The following is a 20,655-nucleotide window of genomic DNA, read 5'->3' as shown; positions in this document are numbered from 1 at the left end:
CGCTAGTTACTCTCTTGTTAAATGTTTTTATCAAGTCTCAAGTGACCAAGCTATCTCTATAAATTTTGTGCATAAATTCCAAATGGATTTTTGTTAAATCTATTTTAATATAAAATATGTCTCGAAACAACTTGCATGCAAAGAAAAAAGAAAAACTATAACTGAAGAGCAAGTCCTATAGTTCGAAAGATCATTTAAGTCTCAGTTCTTTTAGGATTTAGTTTTTAAAAATTAAACTCCTACATTTCGATAACACTTCTAATTTGAGCATATTTTGAGAATCCTTGAGGATTCGAATTAAATGAGTTCTACTGTAGTTATTAAGTTTATTCATTAATTATATTGACGGTTATAGTTATTTTAACTTTCTACTTTACTAAGAAATCCATTTTGCTTACGGAAGCTTTTTTGGTGTATGGTTTATACTAAGGTTGTAAAACGTGAAATGTTTAATCTATACTTTTAAAATATTTAAGGGTGATACACTATCAAATATTCAAAATTTTAGTTTATGTAATTTATCAATTATGTTTTTTTTTTGTACTTTTCATAATTTGACACTTCTAATTGTTTCTATATCTTTTACACATTTTAAACAAATTTTATGATAAACGATCGCGAAGTTAAGAGGCATTTACTCACCTTATGTACACAGATATTTTAGTTTAAAAAAATTACAAACTCGGATAAAATTTACAAGAAGTAAAAAATGTGAACTGTGATCCAATGCAATCTGTTTGTAGATAAATTATTTTTAAGATTGAATAGAGAGAAAAATTGTAAATTTTCGTATATAAAACTTGTAAACCCAATAGATGAATCTCAACTTACAAGTACTGTATTCAAACTAGAGATGCCACGAATATTTGGCAACACTTAATTATATTAAAGACTCCGACCTGCTTTGTTGTAGTGCAAAAGTCAACTACTCTATGGGCATTTATAAATAGGTTGTGTCACAGTATACATTATTTGTTGACTGATACACCAAATATTTTAACTATAGTAATGCCTAAAAGTTTCATACTCTTCAAACCATTCAGAAAAGTTCAAAAATAACCAGCTCAGGTATATCTTACACTTCTGAGGTGATTTTAGAAAATGCTATAGATTGAGTTAGTATAGAAAACTCGAAACTTATTAAAAATGAATATTTTCACGACAACCTAAACTTAAAGCACCGTTTAACTTTATTGTGAAAGACGATTAAACGATTGCATTTTTTATTAAGTCGACGAATATTCGTGACATCACTAATTCAAACCTTTTTGCATTAAACATAGCTCAGTACAATTTTTAGTGCGTTAAAGAGTCTTATTAGGCATAGACAAGACTTAGACAACTAATATCTTTCTGCTATTACATTCATATGTAAATTATTGGAACAGCACTTGATAGGAAACCAAGAAAACTAATTAAATCCAAAGTTTTAACAATATAGATCTTCGGATGTGAAAACAAATTGAACAATTTTTTTAAAATAATTTTGTTGCAAATTTTAAAATAGCCATAATTAGTATTTTTTTGAATGAAGTTTTGCAGATTGTTGTACAATATTCTAATTTGGATTTTTATTGAAAACTTAAATACTTTTCAATACTTGCCTCCTCATTAATGATTTAGAGAGTAGGTTCATGAATCTTTTTTACTGACTGTTTTTTAAAGTTTGTTGTGGAAAAAACTAATAATTTCCGGCTTATTGATAAGGCAAACAGATGCCAATTTTCAGTAGTAACCCAATGTGCACAAAACGCGTTTAAAACAACTAAAACACGTATTAAAAGTAAAACGTTTTAATACATATTTTAGACGTTTAAAACACGTTTTGTACCCACTGGGAATAGTAATGAAATAATAAGTGGTCTTGTGCCCACTGGGAATAGTAATGAAATAATAAATCATGTGAAAATTATAAATGACTTACACAAGTTTTTTTAAAGTAAAAGCTAGTAAAAAGCTTTTCATAAAAAAATTATTGTGCTTCATGTCAATGTGAGCATAGTTTAGATAATATAAAAGCAAGGCAACATTCTAATATTTCGCAAGGCAACATTCTAAATATTTCGCTGATGATATTTGAAATCACAACAGATTTTAAAGGTAAACAGCGCACTATAGTGTAATATTATAACTTTTAATTTCAAATAAGATCATATAATTTATAATAAATTTTTTGTTTTTGTTTTCTTATGTTAGCAACCATTTCTAATTCTAAAAGCAAATAGCAAGAAAAAGAGTAAAAAAAAAACAAAAAAACCAAAACACAATTTTTTTATTATAACTACATCATATTACACAATAGATCATATTGCTATCTTATCAGGTTGTATTTTTTGTGTGCAAATTTAGCAAATATAAATAAATTTTTATAAACTGCACTTTAACTTCCTCTAACCTTACAAAGAACAATCAATTATTCTATATTTACATAGAATCATCAACCACTCTGAACATGCAGAAAACCGTTTTTAGAATATTGACACCAATCAACGAGTTACTTAACAGTTTCCTCGCCTTCAGTAATTTCTTTTAGTGATAGCAGTTCCACGTTTCCTTTACCTTTTGATTCACTGCATATCATTTCATTGATTACTCGATAGACACCAGGATCAATTAAACATTCCTAAAAGTCAAAATAGAGTCATCGAAAATAATATTTTACGAAAATAAATAAAACTTTACTATTAATTTGTTTTGATAAAATTTTGAAGGTTATTCAAAGTTTAAACAATCAATTAAGAAATAGAGTAAAACAGGGTAAAATGAAATAGCGGATAAAATGAAATATTTATGAAAAAGTTTATTTTTTTTCTCTCAATAAATTATTGGGTAATCTTTTTGCAAAATATTTTTAAATCACTTTACTTTTCTGAGATGATATCAAATTTTATTTTTGATGAAAAAAAATTTGTTATAAATTTTTAAGTTTTCGTATGCGTAATAAGATTTTTTTTATTATTTTGAAAAACGAACTTAAAACTCTCGGAAGTTAAATGTGATATCATTGAACTTAAAAAGTTTTCTGGTATAACTTTTTACGCTGATCAAGAATCTTTTTTCAAAATTAAATTTGCTATTTACGAAAAAAAGTTATAAGTAAAAAATGTTATAAGTAAAAGTTATATTTTATATTATAATTATAATAATAATTTTTAATAAATAATAATTAATTAAGAATTAATTAAAATAATAAGTAATTAATAAAAAAAAAATAAGTAATTATAAAAATAATTTATATTATAAGTAATTATAAAAATGTTGTTATAAGTAAAAGTTATAAGTAAAAAACGGAAAAGGAGAATTGTGGTGTATATACGCTAATAATAAGCGAAGCAGTAGCTCACTTCTTAAATGCGGCTTTTTTAAATTAAATCTCAAGTGACCATTAAATCTTCAACTATAAATTTTTTTTTGAAAATTTTTTCAATGAAATTTATCTGAATTTAAATGAATGACTTTTACTGCTGCTTTTATTAAATTTATTTTTTTTTTATTTTTTTTATTTATTTATTTATTTCTGTCAAGCAACTATTTACAATTAAAGATGATTTCCGACATATAAAATATTTAAAAATATTAAATACAAAATACACTTTATCATATATAGTAGTTTCAAGACTGGAGAACCTGAAGAAGATAAAATCTTATCATCAGTAACCTTTGATAATAAAAAAGACAGTAAAAGTTTATTGTTAGAAAAAATCAAGTAAGGAATCTTGATTGACAATTAGTTCAATTATGTTCTTTTTGAATTTTTGAGAGGTATTGGCTTCTCTTAGTTTACAACTCATGCTTGTAAAATGGTTCCATAGCATTGGGCCACGATAGGAAATGGCAAAGTTCGTAAGTTTTGATATAGGGAAAGGTTTATTAAATGATTCTAATGAATGAATGAAATACGCTAGTTCTCTCTTGTTAAATGCGGTTTTTATTAAGTCTCAAGTGACCAAGCTATCTCTATAAATTTTGTGCATAAATTCCAAATGGATTTTTGTTAAATCTATTTTAATATAAAATATGTCTCGAAACAACTTGCATGCAAAGAAAAAAAAAAACTATAACCGAAGAGCAAGTTGCGCTTGCGGTGGTTAAAGTAAAAAGCGGTGAATTTTTACTTGACAAATCTACTAAATCATTCAGCATACCAGTAGCAACTCTTCACAGGTGTGTCCACGGCATAGGTGAAACAATTGGCAGTGGTTCAAGCACGAGATTGTCAAAACAACTTGAATCAGTTTTGGAAGATACGCTCATCAAATTATCCGATCGGGGCTTTGGTAGAACTTACAATAACGTCATCACACTAGTTACCAACTATTTGCAACACAAAGAGATTGGTATAACTTTTTCATAAACCAGTGGAGTCATAGGTTGAGCATTAGAGTCATAGGTAGAGGTGCGCTGATATAAAACATGCTGCGAAAAAAACGTGTTTTTCGCGACATGTTTTTGAAAAACATGCCGTCGACCGAAAGAAATAGAACGTGTTATTCGAAAATAGCTTTTCGCAATATGGTTGTTGTTATACGTCTTTCCGATTTTATGTTGTTATGTGGACTCTTAATTCTTTATTATCATTTGTATTTCAGATATAATTGAAAACAAAATAATATTCATTTTTCTCAATAAAGATGCCTCGTAAAGCAGATCCAGTCAAGAAGCTTTTTCTAAAAACCTTAGGAAAAACAACCAACTCTTACAGTTGCAAATATTGTGGAAAAGGTTATTCAAAGAATACACATAACTTATTTGTTCATGTTCATAAGTGCAACAAAATACCAGAAGAGTTAAGAAATGCTGTTGTAAAAGAAAAAATAGCCGAAAAAAACAAACCATTAAAAACATTAAGTAAGACTCCATCAAGAAAAGGTAGAGTTTTCAAAATTGTTTTTGTTTTTAATTTGCTATTAGTTATTATAATGAAAAAGTTTCTTTATTGTACAGGAATTATGAGATCAAGTAGTGAAAGCATAAACGCAGCAACAATTGATATAACAGAGTTAGAAGAATTTTCTTCATCTCCTGTTCAATCAGTTTATTGTCCAAAAAATCAAATGTCGATGTCGATGAAATGTTTATTGCGTTGGAACAAAAACAAGTATGTTTGTTTTTATCAGCTAAACTCTAGTGATGAAAATACTCTAATAAATGAAAAAACTTATTATATGAGAATTTTCTTTTGATTAACTTTTTTTTTCCAAAAGCATGGTATTATTATACTTGTTGTATAAACAAGCAAGCTTATTGCATACTAATTTTTTGGTGACAGAAATTATATTGTGGTGTAAATTTGTTTAAAAATATCAATAAAATAAATCAATTTTACTTTTTCATTTTATTTGATACACGATTTTCACTTTAGGCCTGAATTTTTTGAGTTGCCTTATATGTATTTAATTTTTTTCTCATAGGATGCTTTCAAATATGACTTTTCTCGAGTTATTTTTGCATCCGGGTACCCTCTAAACATGGTTGAATACCCCATTTGGGAGGAATTTTTTTCAAAGTATCTGCCTGCAATGAATTTGCCCAATCGAAAATCTCTTTCTGAATATTTACTTGATAATGAATATTATAGGATAAAAGCATTAGTTGAAAAAAAATTTCTGATTCAATTTCTCTTGCAATTCAATGGGATGGCTTTTCCAATATTAGGTAATTTTATTTACCTCTTTAAAAATTATTTAACAGTTAAAATAAAAATAAAAGTTCATTAAAATATAATTAATATTTATTAATGTCCAAATAAAAATAGTTTACTATTCAAAGGATTTATATTTTTAGAAGAGAGCCAATCATTCATGTGGTTTTAACAACACCTGAACCTGTTCTCTACAAGAGTATTTGCCCTGGTACCCAGCCACAAACAGGTGCCTACATGGCAGAACTAATTATCAATTGTTTAGAGGAGATAGGGCCACATCGATTTCTAGGAGGAGTTACAGACAACTGCTCTGCAATGCTACTTTCCAGACGTATCATTGTGAAAAAGTATCCACACTTAGTTTTCTATGGCTGTGTGGCACACATATTGAATCTTCTAATGCTTGATCTATGTAAAACATCGTTTATAGAAAACATTATGAAAATATCCATTAATTTAGTCAAAGAAATAGTAAATTCATCGTTAAAATCTTGGTTTGATACTATTCAAAAACAAAAAGGAATTAATGTTTCATTAAAGCAGGCATCAAAGACTCGGTTTGCTGGTAATGCTATAACACTTGGAAGTGTATTATCTAACAAACAAGTGTTTAAACAAATTGCTATTGATATTTATCCTGGAAACCAGAAGTTTTCTTTGAAACACGAGGCAAAAGAAATAATATTAAAAGATAAATTTTGGCAAGACCTTGAGCAGATTTGTAAATTTTTAAAAAAGATTTTGTATTGGATTACAGTTTTAGAAGCAGAGGAAGCAGTATTGAGTATAGTCTGCTTGGCTCTGTCAGATATAAAATTAGCCCTTGATAACTTTATATCGGAAGCAGGGTTGACAGATTTAGAAAGTATGCAAATGCATAATTATTTTAAGTTAAGAAAAGACATGGCTGTCACAAACCTTCATTTAGCTGCGAACTTGCTTGATCCGCAAATAAAAGGTTCAATCCTATCTGGATCAGAATTTCTGGAAGCAATGGAGTATACAGAAATGTTAGCAAAAAAATTTTCTATTAATAATAATGTTGATTTGTCGGCTATTGCAAAAGAAATTACCCAGTTTGTAAACTCTTCTGGACTATGGTCAAATAGCTATGTTGAGCAACTTGCTAGAAATCAGGATTCCATAACATATTGGCAAGCTTTAAAAAAATGTAGTCCGCTAGCTGATTTAGCCATTAAAATTTTATTAATGCCATCTTCTTCAGCTGCTACTGAAAGAACTTTTAGTACTCGAGGCTTTATCCACAGGAAATTGCAAAATTCTCTAACTAATGAAAGAGCTAGTAGATTGACTTACATAAAACAAAACTATACCCTGATGGATTTAAACCTTAAAGGCCAGTTGCAAGATTTTAAAAATTCATTTAGCAAGCCAAAGCATAAAAAAATAAGTTTGTCTTCGCTAACCCAATCATGCATTAAAAATGCAAATATAGTACTTGATTCGACAATACCTCTTGCAGAATTTTCAATGTCTGATGATTTCTCTGAAAATATTGATGACAGTGATTACGATGATATAACACAATCAGAAGGAGAAATCAATGAAAGTGAGTCTGAGGAAGATATTGATTTCATAGAATTTGTTTCAGATTCCTCTGCGAGGTAAAACTTTAAATATATATTTAATTTATTTCAGTGTTAAATGAATTAATTAAATGTGCTAATTTAAATTGTTTAAATTAATTAGTTCTGGTTTATTGACTCTAACAAAATTCATACTTGTTTACATATTTTTTCCATAGATATAATTATCAAGTTTTACGTAATTAAATTCTTTCACTTAGACCAACATCAAAGGATGAATTGAACCAAGTAAGCTCCCAAGAGCCAGTGATCAAAGTGTATATGGTCGAACAAGTGGAATATGAATACGAACAAGTCTAAATTGTTTTATTTTATGAAATTTTAAAATTTTATTTTAAAGATGATATTTTTTATATTTAATAAAATAGAGAAAGTATTATCAACAAAAAAAAATTCCCCGGATGTGGTTGGGATGGAAGGGTCATAAAGCTCATATAAGTTACTTCTATAGTAAAACTAAAATCAAACTAATCTAAATGATGTATGGTGAATGTTCTTGTTTCTTTTATACAGGAGGGATTGTTAAAGATAAGCCTATCTGTTTGTCAGCATGCGGGTCTGAATTATTAAACGATAGCTTTAACGCATGGGTCATATTTCCGTGTTAGAATGCCTAAAACGTATTGATTTGCATAATGGATTTAGGGCCTTTACATTCTAAGGCTTTCCGTTTAAGATCCACTCATTTTTTAAACATTACAAGATTGGCTATTATATATACTAAAAAAAGTAATTGGTAACATTATTATGCACCACTGCAATCGGAAAAATTAAATTTGATCAATTTTAGTTCATAAAGCAAATTATATTGGTTTTATATATGATTCTTTATTAATTTTCTCAAACCATCATTGATTCAGAATTAAAATAAAAGTAGACCATGAAATATCATTCAAACACCCTCGCGCAAATAAATGTCCTCTTTACTCTTTTTAAATGTCCAAATAAATGTCCTTTCTTTACACGCAACTTTTTTTAAATTAGTTATTAAGGTGTTCTAAGCAGTCCTAATGGTCTTGTCACAAAGAGAATTTATGCCACAAAGAGAATTGTGTCGCCGCCACGAGGAGAATATCATTTAGTAAGTTAGCTCTCCATTATCTCCGATAACGTTTTATGGACTTCGAGCGGGGATCGAATTCTCAACCCTTGGATTACGAGTCCAATGTTCTAACCACTGCAACACGGCTGCTATAAAAACTTAATTCAAAAAACAGCCAAAGTAATAAATATGAGATTTACTTGCACCCCTAGGTGCTAGTAAATCTCATAATCAATTAATGATTTAATAACTTGGTTAAGCTTATAACTACTCGAAATTAATATAATATTAGCATTTTATTTGAAGATTATATGCAATTTCAAACATTAAAAAAAGATAAAGTTGATTATTTCAATCAGCTTATGTGTAATGCGTTTCTCTTAACAGTTGCTTGATGATCAGTATTTATTGCTTGGTAAGCAATGTTTGAACATTGCTAGCTAAAGATGCGTTATAGCAGACTTCTTCGGGCACTTAAAATAAAATTGTAAAAAAAACAAGCAGGTTGTAATAAAATATTATGATAATTTATTATTTAGTTGTATACATATTCTTATGAGATTGAGTAGTTACGAATTACAACTTCTTTATCTCACACGAAAATATAGACTAAGGCACGCTGCATATATGACTTGTTATTGCACCTAGCCTACGAGTTGCTGATTCAATAATTGAAAAAATGCGAAAAACACGTTTTTTTGCAAAAAAACATGTATTTTTTGAAAGAAATGAAACGTTAAATTGAAAAACATGTTTTTCGCCCACCACTAGTCATAGGCAATATATTATCACTCAGAGCCGCTTTTAGCACGCAAGAAATAGTAGCAAAGTATTTCAACACACTGCAAAGAAAATTCAACATAGCAGGTATCAACGAAAACACTCCATTTCATTTGTGGAATTTGATGAAATTGATTTCTTTGGTGATCCAGGTAAGTAAAATATAGTTTGCCAGCGTGGTGCAAAACGACCATTGAAATTGGTTGGCAACAACGAAAAAATCCATTACACAGTTGGAAATTGCATTAATGCTGCTAGTAATCATCTTGCTCCATACATTATTTTTAAATCAAAAAAACGTTTGTACAGAGATTGATGTTTAAGTGATCCAGATGATGCCATATACGCTATATCTTCATCCGGATGGATGGATGATAGGCAATTTGTGCAATGGCTCACGTGTATGTTCCCGCCATTAAGAAAATTACAGGTAATTAGTTCAATATAATTTTAATTATCTAGTTATATTTATCTAATTTTACATTCACAAAGGATTACATCAGTCTAATTATCAATCTAATTTTAGGTATCTAATTTTAGGTATTCATATTTTAATCGTAAATGAACATGTGACACATGTCACTTATCGGGTTATACTTATTTGCATAGAAAACAATATTCTGTTAATTTGCTTACAGCTCACTTGTCACATATTCTGCAGCCACTAGATGCCGGTGTTTATTGCCATGTCAAAAGAGTTTGGCACAAATTACTTTAAAAGTTTTATGCAGAGACGAAGTTTAGCAACTTATAAAAAAAATGTTTTAGTCACCTGCAAAAAAAACTTTTTAGTTCTGGTTAAGTTTTTACATGTACCCAAATAGTCACTGGGTTTCAGAATACTGGCTTGTTTCCACTTGACATCAGTAAAATCAATCAGTCAAAGATGCAAATTGCTAAAGTGTTTGAAACACCGTCATCTGAACCTTTATTATCTCAATAACCAGAATCTATGATAGTACCATCACCAATACTAGCTCCAGCAACTACACTACCTCAGCCACTGTCCTCTGAATATACACCAACATCTAGCATCAGCATACGTCACATCGCATTAGCTCTAAAATCACCTCAAAAGTTACGCTGTCAACAATTAATATTGACAAAAAATTGACTTGTCCTCTTGTACTGTATTTATTATCTTTTTGCTCAGGTTTTATTTTTAAAAAAAATACAAACCTGTGGATTTAAATATTTGGACATAGAGTAAATGAAATGGTTCACCTACCATTCCATGATCCGCCATCTTTCTATTAAATTTTTTTTTAATAATTAGTAATTAGCATTTTTAGTTAATTTTAATAGAAAAAAAATCTTAAACGCTGGTATTAAATACATTTAATCATAAAATCAGTAAGAAAAATTGTTTATGCATATACAAATTATTTTTTGTGTTGATCTTTTATCAAATATAAAACCTCTTGCTTTTCATACATCTTTTTAAACATCTCAGATTATTTCAACCATATTTTCAAAGATACCTTAAACTTGAATCTTGAAAATTTTGTGAGTAGTTTTGATTTTTTATTTCCACCCTACAACATAAACTTTTAATTAGGTTCAGCTCATGTTAATTTTTCTTGAATGTGTTGTACATATATTTTTGTTTTGTTAAAACAATCTTTTTAATAGCTCCAAATAAATCACAAGAGAAAGACCGAAAACAAACCGAAAGTGCTATTAGTTGCTCAGAATACCACAAAAATTGCCGTGTACAAAATAAGTGTTTGCATGTTCTCTTTTAATTTAAATTTAAAACAAAAATTAAAATATTTAGCCTATAATATAACTATTAATCTGTAAACAAATCTTCAAATTCTCCCATATTCCTGCTATTATCACATTTTTTAAATTAAAGAAAATAGACTAAACTCAAACAACAACAACCTTTAATATTGTAGTAACTCCAGCTACTCAAAAGAAATTCAAAAAGAGGTTGAAAAACAACTGCAATCAGCCAAATCACTTGCAGAAGCTTTGCAACAAATGTTTCGTATCCAACACATTGACAGAAAAAAAAGAAAAAATGTAGATGTGCCAAGATTCGAAGGGGAGTGTTTCAACAAACCTGAAATACTTGAAAGGTTGAAAGATACGGAGAGCAAAAAAGCAGCAAAGCAAGTTAAAAAACAACATAAGCTTAGCTCTAATGGTGAACAGCAAATAAACCAAGCAACAAGTCCAACGAAAATATTAGCTGCAAACCAATTTAAGCGTAAAAAGTGCCAAAAAAAATTTAGGCGAAGCTTCAGCAATTCAAAATATGGAATGGTACCAATGTAAAAATTTAAATTGCAAGATCAAACATGCATACCAAAGCGATACATAAAAGGTGCTGAGTTTTATTGCACCAAAAAGTGCTGTACAACTGAAAACTCAACTCAACCTCTAGTACCTCTAAATGACTCAACATCATCACAAGAATAAAAAAGTTTCTTTTCGATTGATTTTTTAATTGTTATTATTGATTGTTTTTCTAATTGTTATTATTGATTGCTTTTAATAAAGCTTTTTGTCAATATTAATTGTTGAAGCTTTTTTTAATAAAGTGTTGTTTTAGTTACACATATATTTACATATTTCATTCTCCCCGAATGTCAGTGTAGAATTGAATAAATTTTTTTTAATCAAATAAAGTTTCATGAAAAACATAAAAAAAAAAATTATTCGATTTTTATATATTTAAATAAAGCTCAATATACTCAACAACTCTAAAAAAAATTAAAAATCTTTTTCCTGTAAAAAATAAATAATCAAAATCTTTAACTGTTCTATTTTACGCTATAAAATAATAATATAAATATTATTAAGAAATAAATATTAACTTTATGAATATATGTTAATATTTGTTAACAAAATAAAAAAACATAAATAAAATATTTAATAACATTTATTGTCATTAAAATGGAAATTTTTTTTATCATCTCATACGCAATTATCCTTTTTTTGACAAACCTTTAACATTGATTCCAAATATCTACTTTTTCTATTAGCCTAAGAAATCAAGAGTTAAAGGCCCCCTTTTATTTAAAAATGTTAAAGAAAATTCAAAATATGTATTAATGTATAAATTTGCATCTTTCTTTTCATCCCACTTTTACCAACTAGTAGTAAACTTTTATTAAGTGAATTATTTGATTAACACCTTGAAAGAAATTAATATTATGTAGTAACAGTAACAAGACATAGAAACAGATTTTCGATTTGGTTGTTTTAAATATATGTGAGAAGAAATACTATAATATGTTACTAATCACCTTTTCTATGTTACTAGAAGTTTGTAAATTAGTAACATATAACAGTATCGCTCTACACATATATTTAAAACAACTAATTTAAAAATCTATTTTTATTATTACTGTTTCTCCATAACATTTCTTTCAAATTATTCATCAGATATTTTTATGTCTTGTTACTACTTCTCCATAACATTTCTTTCAACTTTTCATCAGATATTTTTATATGCCTTGTTACTGTTGATTCATAACATTTCTTTCAACTTTTTATCAGATATTTGAATGTCTTCTTACTGTATATTTATAACATTTCTTTCAACTTGTTCATCATATATTTTTATGTCTAGTTACTGTTTCTTCATAACATTTCTTTCAACTTGTTCATCATATATTTTTATGTCTTCATATTTTATGTCTCCATAACATTTCTTTCAACTTGTTCATCAGATATTTTAATACGCCTTGCTACTGTTTATCAATGACATTTCTTTTAACTTATTCATCAGATATTGCTCAAAGATTATCTAAAATATAATCTAGATGTAAAAATTGAAAAGAGAACTTTTAATGTCACCCGACAAACCATAGCTGAGTTATGATTAAAAAAACTATTGATCCCATTCTTGTTATTTCAACTAATCCAACAAAAATCATACCAGACAGACAGTTCCAGTTTATTAAGTTTTATCAGGAGTTTGTTTTTAAAATGTTTCTAAAAAGGGTTCAAAAATTATACAGACTTTTAAATTTTCTAGTGTAATTTTAAGAAGTTTTTCAACAATATACTTAAACCCTCACTAGTTTCTCTTAACCGTTTAGTTTTTTTTATGTCTGGTTAAAAAATCTGCCACAACAGTCTTAACAATGACAATCTTTATCTGATGTTTTAATATATTTATCTGATGCAACTGGAATAACAAGTTTTTGCTTACAATATACTACAACTGGAATAGAAAGTTTTTCATTATGTTGTACAGGTCCTATGTTGTGCATGATCTAAACTTAAAACTTTGTATTTATACTTCCTAAAAAATCCTGTGACATTTACATGAAAAAAAAAAAAAAATTATCAAGTCAAACTACCATGTAAGAATGATAAAAACCACTGATTTTCTTCATTTTAAAATCAGTGTACCATCAGAGCATGTGAAAAAGTAGAGCAGGATATAAAACATGGTTTCTGTTTATTTAAATTTATAATATATAATTTGAATTTATATTTGATTAAATAATTCATGAGATCAATTCTGATTTGTCGACACTTATTTTATCAGCAATAAAAAAATACAACCAGTCAAAAGTACCCAACATAAAATAGTAAACAGTAGTATAAATATTAAAAATTGTTTAAAAAAAAAAGATATTTAGAAAAATGATTTAACATATATTTAAACAAACACTTACCATATCTAATTGTCCCAATAACCATTCTTCCTTTTCAATATTTGACACAAGTGTAACAATTTTTTCTCTAGTTTTCTTTGCACAGTCTTTGGGTAAAATTATACGAATCCTCATTTCAGCTCTTTCAATGGCAATTGATGCTTTTAACAACTTTATAACTTCAAGAGCCTGAAGTAAACAGGTATTATTTATTAATAAATGTTGGTATGGCTGAAGTAGACAGGTATTATTAAATTTCATTAATAAATGTTGGTATGGGTGAAATAATAGTGAGGTGGATAAACAAATGTAAGGGTGAATAACAAAATGGAAGGAGGGTGAAAAAATTAAATTATTTACTATAATATTTTATAGTAAAATTTTTTTGATAAACTACAAAATTGTACACAAATATAGTTTATAAATAATAATATAAAACAGTCAAAGTAAAATAAATATAAGAAAAAATTTAAAAGATTAATTTTGATGACTCAAAAACTACCAAGCGGTTTCATAAATTATTCCAAACTAAGTTATAAACTAAACTATTCCAAATTAAATTGTCATTAACTATTTATAATTATAATTAAGTATAAAATATAATTTATAATTAAGTGAAAAATTAAAATATAATGAAAATAAAACTTAGAATTTTTTTTAGCAGTCCTAATAAAAATGAATTAAAAATGTCATCTATTAAAAAAATGAATTAAAAAAACAAAAACAATTCATCTATTTAAAAAAAAAAGAAAAAAAGAATATCACATCCCACTATATTTACCAAAAACAAACATTAAACATTTTATCTCTTAAGACCAAACAAGACTATGTTTGAGACAAAATATGATAGAAAAAAAAAAAAAAAGAAACAAGATAACTATAAGAGATATGTTATGCTGCCATAACTATATAACATAACTTTTACATGACTGTTATAGCTATATTCTCTTTATTAGCATAAAGTGTAGTTATAAAGATGAAAGATTTTTGACCCACAAGGAACACAGGTACTAAAAAGTTCATATAAGCTTTTTTCAATATATTATATTAAGTCTTTATTTGTGAACATGATTTTTGTGATATGGTTGTGAATAGAGTGCATTTCATTTTTAGATATAAGTATTCATTTTTAAATATGTTTTGTTTGTGAAAATCTGCTTCACTTGTGAATATGTGATTAATTTGTGAATACTTTTTTCATTTGTGAAGATAATGTGTTTTGTTTGTGAAGATAGTATTTTGTTTGTGAAAATGATGAACTGCATTTGTTACTTGTGAGCATGGTGTTTCCTTTTTATATATATTGTGTTTTGTTTGTAAAAATGTGATTTGTTTGAAAACACCTGCTTTATTTGTGGATAAGTGTTTTGCATAATTTAAAAAAAAATCTTTTAAAAATCTATTTAGAAAGTTAACATCATTATTTATTAAGAACTATTATGTTATTACCAGAATAAAATACTCTTATTTATAAAAGATGTCACAACTTGTTGAAAAAACATGAAGTTATGAAAGATTTGAAAAATTTATTACAAGATGACATTGCTAGCATTAACCTGTTTTGCAGACCAGAACTGAGTACTTTTTGTGATACTAGGAAGATCATTATAAAAGCTCCTTATTACTTTGAAAAGCATTACGAAGAAGTTTACATGCTCGTCCTACCTTTACCAATAATTGGGAGTTTTATATCAAAGTTTTCATTTTCTTCATTAAGTTTACCACAGCTAAGAAGCCACATTACCTCTCGCCTGCCTCTACTATTAATCTATTAATAATACATTTTTAACAGCAAATTATGAATTTAACAGCAAGATATCGGTAGAAGGTGCATAAATGCTTTGTGAATATCGTTAGACTTTGATAGAGTGAATCGAAAAAGGAAAGAGAAAAATATTTACCATGTAAATATAGTACTCAAAGACTAATTTATGTTACAGGATAAATGGAAGCAAACTGGCTTAGGACAAACATTAGACAAAAGGTTATGCATTCATTAAGTCAAGAATGAGCAAGGAATGGGTTCATATGAGATGTAGAGTTATGCAAGGTGATCTTAACTTTTGAGTGTAGAAAACATAATACAAAGTGATCTTAACCTTTGAGTGTAGAAACAGCACTTTTAATATTTTCGGAAAAAAATAAAAAAAAGATTGTTAAAAAAAGATTGTTAAACACTTTTGGAAAGATAAAGTAGGATTTGTAAACTCTTTGATACAATTGGATCAACTGTTGAAACGCAAGAATTTTCAAAAGCAAGAGTTAATTGTGCCTGGATCCATTTCAGATAATTATCTCTTGAAACAGCAAAAAAAAACATGACTGAAGAATAAAAGAAAGTTATAAACCACGTGTATAAAGTGTATAACAGATAAAGATAAGCAATAAAGGTTGATGTCTAGCATCTGAAAGAAACATAGAAAATGTTGTGATTCTAAACGGTAAAAAATGCAAATCATAGACAGAGATTAAAAACAGTGAGTCTATGTAATAGCATACCTCAGGAAAGATTAAGGTACAAGACAATAGTTATTAGGGTACAAAGATTAGGTTTTGGGCATTTTGAGCACGTAGATGGAGATAATTGGGTATCAGTATGTAGAACTATATATATATATATATATATATATATATATATATATATATATATATATATATATATATATATATATATATATATATACGTATATATATATATATATATATATATATATATATATATATATATATATATATATATATATATATATATATATATATATATATATATATATATATATATAGTTACAAATACGTCACTTTTAATTACTTTTGACTTTCGTCCAACATTTGCGTGTTGTCAGAAAGTTAAAACCATTAATTTAATTACAAATTAATTGTTTTTTAAAAAACCCGCAAAAACGCATATTTAATTGACCAGAATGTTTTTAAAAACATTCTGAATGCATTTTAATTTTTACTTTTTGTCAACAAAATACGGAAAAACTTTCTGACAACCAGTTAGGGGTTATATATATATATATATATATATATATATATATATATATATATATATATTATATATATATATATATATATATATATATATCAGCAATTCCATGCTACGCATTAATGCATTTTTAATCAAGAAAACAAAAGTTTGTCAAATTTACATTTTTAAAAATTAAAAATTAACTTTTTTATAATATTGGAATAACCTAACTGGTAAAAGATTACTACATCTGTAGATTACTACATCTGTCCAACAAAAACTGTATAGTAATCCAAGATCATCTGTACACTTTGTCCAAAATCATCTTCTTTTTTTTTCTCCAGATGCAGTTGCACAGATGTTACTATACTTAGATAATTGGCCTGACTAGGCCCCAAGGTCATGGCTTAGTCAGGCCTAATAGGATTACTTATTAGGCCTGACTAGGCTATGACCTACCGGCCCCAAAAAATTTTAAAACATTTTTTAATTTGAATAATATTTTAATAAAATATTTTATTGTGAATTAATTAATAATGCAATTAATGCATTATTAATTCATTTAAATATTTTTATTTATTATTATTCCACTTTATTTATAAAAAAAAATTAAAATATTTCTGTGCAAGGTAATCCTGCAATTAAGCAGCCTATCTTTAAATTTTTGGGTTCTCATCTGTAGAGACTTTCAGAATGTTTAGGAAAAGCGAAGTAAATAAATTTCAAAGTATACTTTGAAATTTATTTATATTTTAATAAATAATTTAAAGCAAATAAGTTTCAAACTTTTTTTTTTGTTAATTCACCTCCCCAAGGCGGAGAAGGCCACTACAGACGAGGAGGGTACATAATTGTAGTTATAACCCTCTCTCAACTCTATAACTCCGAAACACGAACCTTGATAGTAGTAAAAACAATAACTTATATAATTTATATAATTTTAACTTAATAATTTAATTTATTTTCTGTTCTTTAAAACATTGAGCACTCTATTTGTGTATTTATTATTATTTACATGTTACAATGGCTTTTCAGATAACAGCTCAATAAAAAAATTAAAAAATGGGTGGAATAGAAAATTGTTTGTATTTTAAAGTACCAATTGGTTTTTTTAAATATTGTTAATATTATTTAATTTTTTTAAAATATTGTTAGCATAAGTTTTTTTACACTTAAAAAAAAATATTACAGTTTGGGTTATCGCTAACGGGTGATGCTCTACAGGTGTAGGTATTTTAAGGATATTTTTTTGCAAAGCTTTATATAAAGTTAATTTTGAAATAATAATAAATACCAGATTTATCACATAATTTTTTATATTTATGAAAAAAAGGCTTATAAGGAAAAAAATTTCTGGATTTTTCCGTACTTTTTTTTGCAAAATGTTTTCTGGGTTTTTTAAATATGACCAAGATGATCTCTGGAAAATGGTTATAAGTATTAAATGTGTTTTCAAAATGACAATGATGGAGCAGGGCAACAAGCATTAATGATATATAAAAAAATAATTAAAATCTTAATCAGGATTAACTCTTACTTCTGATCTTTCTTGGAAACCATATATCAAATCCATTGCAAAATTAGCATCTGCTAAGGTTGCATCTCTTTATCGTGCTTGTCACTTTCTTACTCGGGATTCTATTCTTTATCTCTATAAATCTCAAATCCATCCTTGTATGGAGCACTGTTGCCATAACTGGAATGGATCTTTCAATGATGCCCTTTCTCTTTTTAGACAGATGCAAAAACGCATTGTAAACATAGTTGAACCTGCCCTTGCAGCCAACTTCCGACCATTATTGCATCATCGTAATATTGCTTCTCTTTCTCTTTTCTACAAATACTATAATGGACACTGCACTAAACAGCTAGTGTCTCTTGTGCCATCTACTAAAATTCATTCTTGTGTTACTCATCATTCAATTAAGTCTCATCCTTTTTCTGTGACTGCTCCAAAAACTCTTATTCATCTAGTTTTTTTCCTTGAACATCAGTTCTTTGAAATTCACTTCCTTCTTCTTGACTTCTTGATTCATTGAATTTGCTATCTTTTAAGTTGCCTGTTAATTGTTATCTTGCTCTATAAACTTCAACTTTTCTCTTCCAGTAACTTCCAACTCTAATAGTGGTTGCTTGCAGCCTTGTTGGAAGCCAAGATGTTAAAAAAAAGAAGAAAAGGCTTATGTGTATTGGTAATATTTAAATTAATGAATGTACGTACTTTATTACTCAATAATCCTACAATAATAACTTTTTTAATGCAAAAATGATTTTAAAAGTTTAAAAGTCCCCAAAGTATTAATAAATATTTGTATATATGTCATCACAAAAATAAATTCCTATTAAACCACCACATACCTGAAGATAATAGTTAATAGTCATAACAATAGCTTTTAAGTAAGTAAATATTAAAAGCCTAAGGCCCCAGTTGTAGCTACTTTTTTTTGTTGATAATATTAGAGACCTCTCTGATGTTTAAGGGACTTGAGCTACCCCTAAAAATATTTTTTTTTCAAAATTTTTCAATTCCAGTACTATTTTATTATACAGAACACATTTAGAGGGTGGGAGCAGACATTTTTTTAAAAAGTTTTTAAATTTATGTAGTTATACCTCATTATATAATGTAGTTATATAATATTGTTGGACAGATGTTATTAGACAGCAAAAACAGATGTTGTTACCCTGACTCAAAAATATCATTTACTTGTTTGTGAAGAAAACTTGTTTGTGGAGAAAACTTGTCTGAAAAAAGTTATGTTTTAGAGTTATAGAGGGAGGAATTTAAAAAAATTTTAATGCAAAATTTAAATAAATTACCTTCAATTAAAAGGTATAATATAAGAATAGAATATTATTAATGAAACTAAATGTCATACAAAATAAATTTATTTTGATTTAAATCATAGCTTGCGGGCAAGCATGCAAAGAAAAGCACGCAAGCATACAAAGAAAAGCATGCAAAAGCATGCAAAGAAAGGTCGATGTTTAAGGGACTTAAGCTACCCCTAAAAAAAATTTTTTTAAAATTTTTCAATTCCAGTATTATTTTATAATACAAAACACATTAAGAGGGTGGGAGCAGATGTTTTTTAAAAAAGTTGTTTTTTGGGACACCCTAATATATATATATATACTAGGGTGATGACTTTTTGATTTTTTTTCTCAAACATTTCCGGTAGCACAAATGAACTTTTGCCTATTAATGACTAAAATGAGGTTTATTCTATTAAAATATTGAGAAAGGTCACGCACAAAACACTTTGAAATGTTATTTATGTAGGCATTTTAGCATTAACAATATATATATATATATATATATATATATATATATATATATATATATATATATATATATATATATATATATATATATATATATATTAGGGCGGGTCATACTTTTTTTTTTTAGAGTTGCTAACCTGGCTATGGTCTAAAAAGTTGCTCTAGGTGCTACTTATTGTAAAAAGGCCAAAAACATTTAAAACAACAGGTGTCTTGTACTTGCAACTTTACCGCAAAGATTTACCCTTTAATGGCTTATAGCTAAAAATATAAGAAATTCATCAAGCACTTAATATGATACAGAGGCCATATCCATGGCTAGCGCAAAAAAGTATTTTTTGGGGGGTTTTATAAGCATTTTTTGCTTACTATAAAAAAAAGTTAAAAAAAAAGATGCACCCCCTTAATTGCGGCCCTGTCAACGATAAGGGGATGTTATCGACGTCGAAACATAAAATTCACTTAAATGGTGAAGTTCTAGATATTATTAGTTCAATGAAACACTATAATCAAACGTAATTTACAAAAAGTCTGATTTACAGCTAACACTAGGTAGTTCTGTTCTTGATGCAGTACACTGTAAAATCATTCCATGTCGCGATTCATGTCCAAAAACGGTTGAGCTTGCTGCAGAGATATCTTGGATAGCACGCTCAACTGCCTGAGAGTGACAGGGTATACCAAAAATGAAATCAAACTGACAGTGT

General features: G+C 27.5%; 3 protein-coding genes across 3 annotated transcripts in view; 2 read left to right on the top strand and 1 right to left on the bottom strand.

The window, feature by feature from the left end:
• Nucleotides 1-2,256: 2,256 nt before the first annotated feature.
• The window catches only part of LOC100211483 (ribosome maturation protein SBDS), a 53,696-nt gene continuing 35,297 nt past the window's right edge, over nt 2,257-20,655 (bottom strand). The window contains exons 4-5 of the mRNA XM_065807469.1: nt 13,714-13,881; nt 2,257-2,623 (exon numbers count right to left, since the gene is read on the bottom strand). Coding sequence (XP_065663541.1) covers nt 2,495-2,623; nt 13,714-13,881 — 297 coding nt within the window. The 3' untranslated portion in view covers nt 2,257-2,494. The remainder of the gene's footprint in view (nt 2,624-13,713; nt 13,882-20,655) is intronic.
• LOC136085693 (uncharacterized) lies at nt 4,542-5,466 on the top strand. Its single transcript, XM_065806999.1, has 3 exons — nt 4,542-4,869; nt 4,945-5,098; nt 5,412-5,466. Exons 1-3 carry the CDS (start codon nt 4,632-4,634, stop codon nt 5,464-5,466), a joined length of 447 nt encoding a protein of 148 aa, XP_065663071.1. The 5' UTR covers nt 4,542-4,631.
• Nucleotides 5,393-11,356, top strand: LOC136085692 (uncharacterized). Its single transcript, XM_065806998.1, has 3 exons — nt 5,393-5,655; nt 5,785-7,269; nt 10,975-11,356. The coding sequence occupies exons 2-3, from the start codon at nt 5,879-5,881 to the stop codon at nt 11,354-11,356; spliced, it is 1,773 nt and encodes a 590-aa protein (XP_065663070.1). The 5' UTR covers nt 5,393-5,655; nt 5,785-5,878.

This window comes from Hydra vulgaris, chromosome 10, assembly GCF_038396675.1.
Source record: "Hydra vulgaris chromosome 10, alternate assembly HydraT2T_AEP".
In the NCBI taxonomy this organism is placed as follows: Eukaryota; Metazoa; Cnidaria; class Hydrozoa; order Anthoathecata; family Hydridae; genus Hydra; species Hydra vulgaris.
This window is presented reverse-complemented; position numbering and strand designations above follow the sequence as displayed.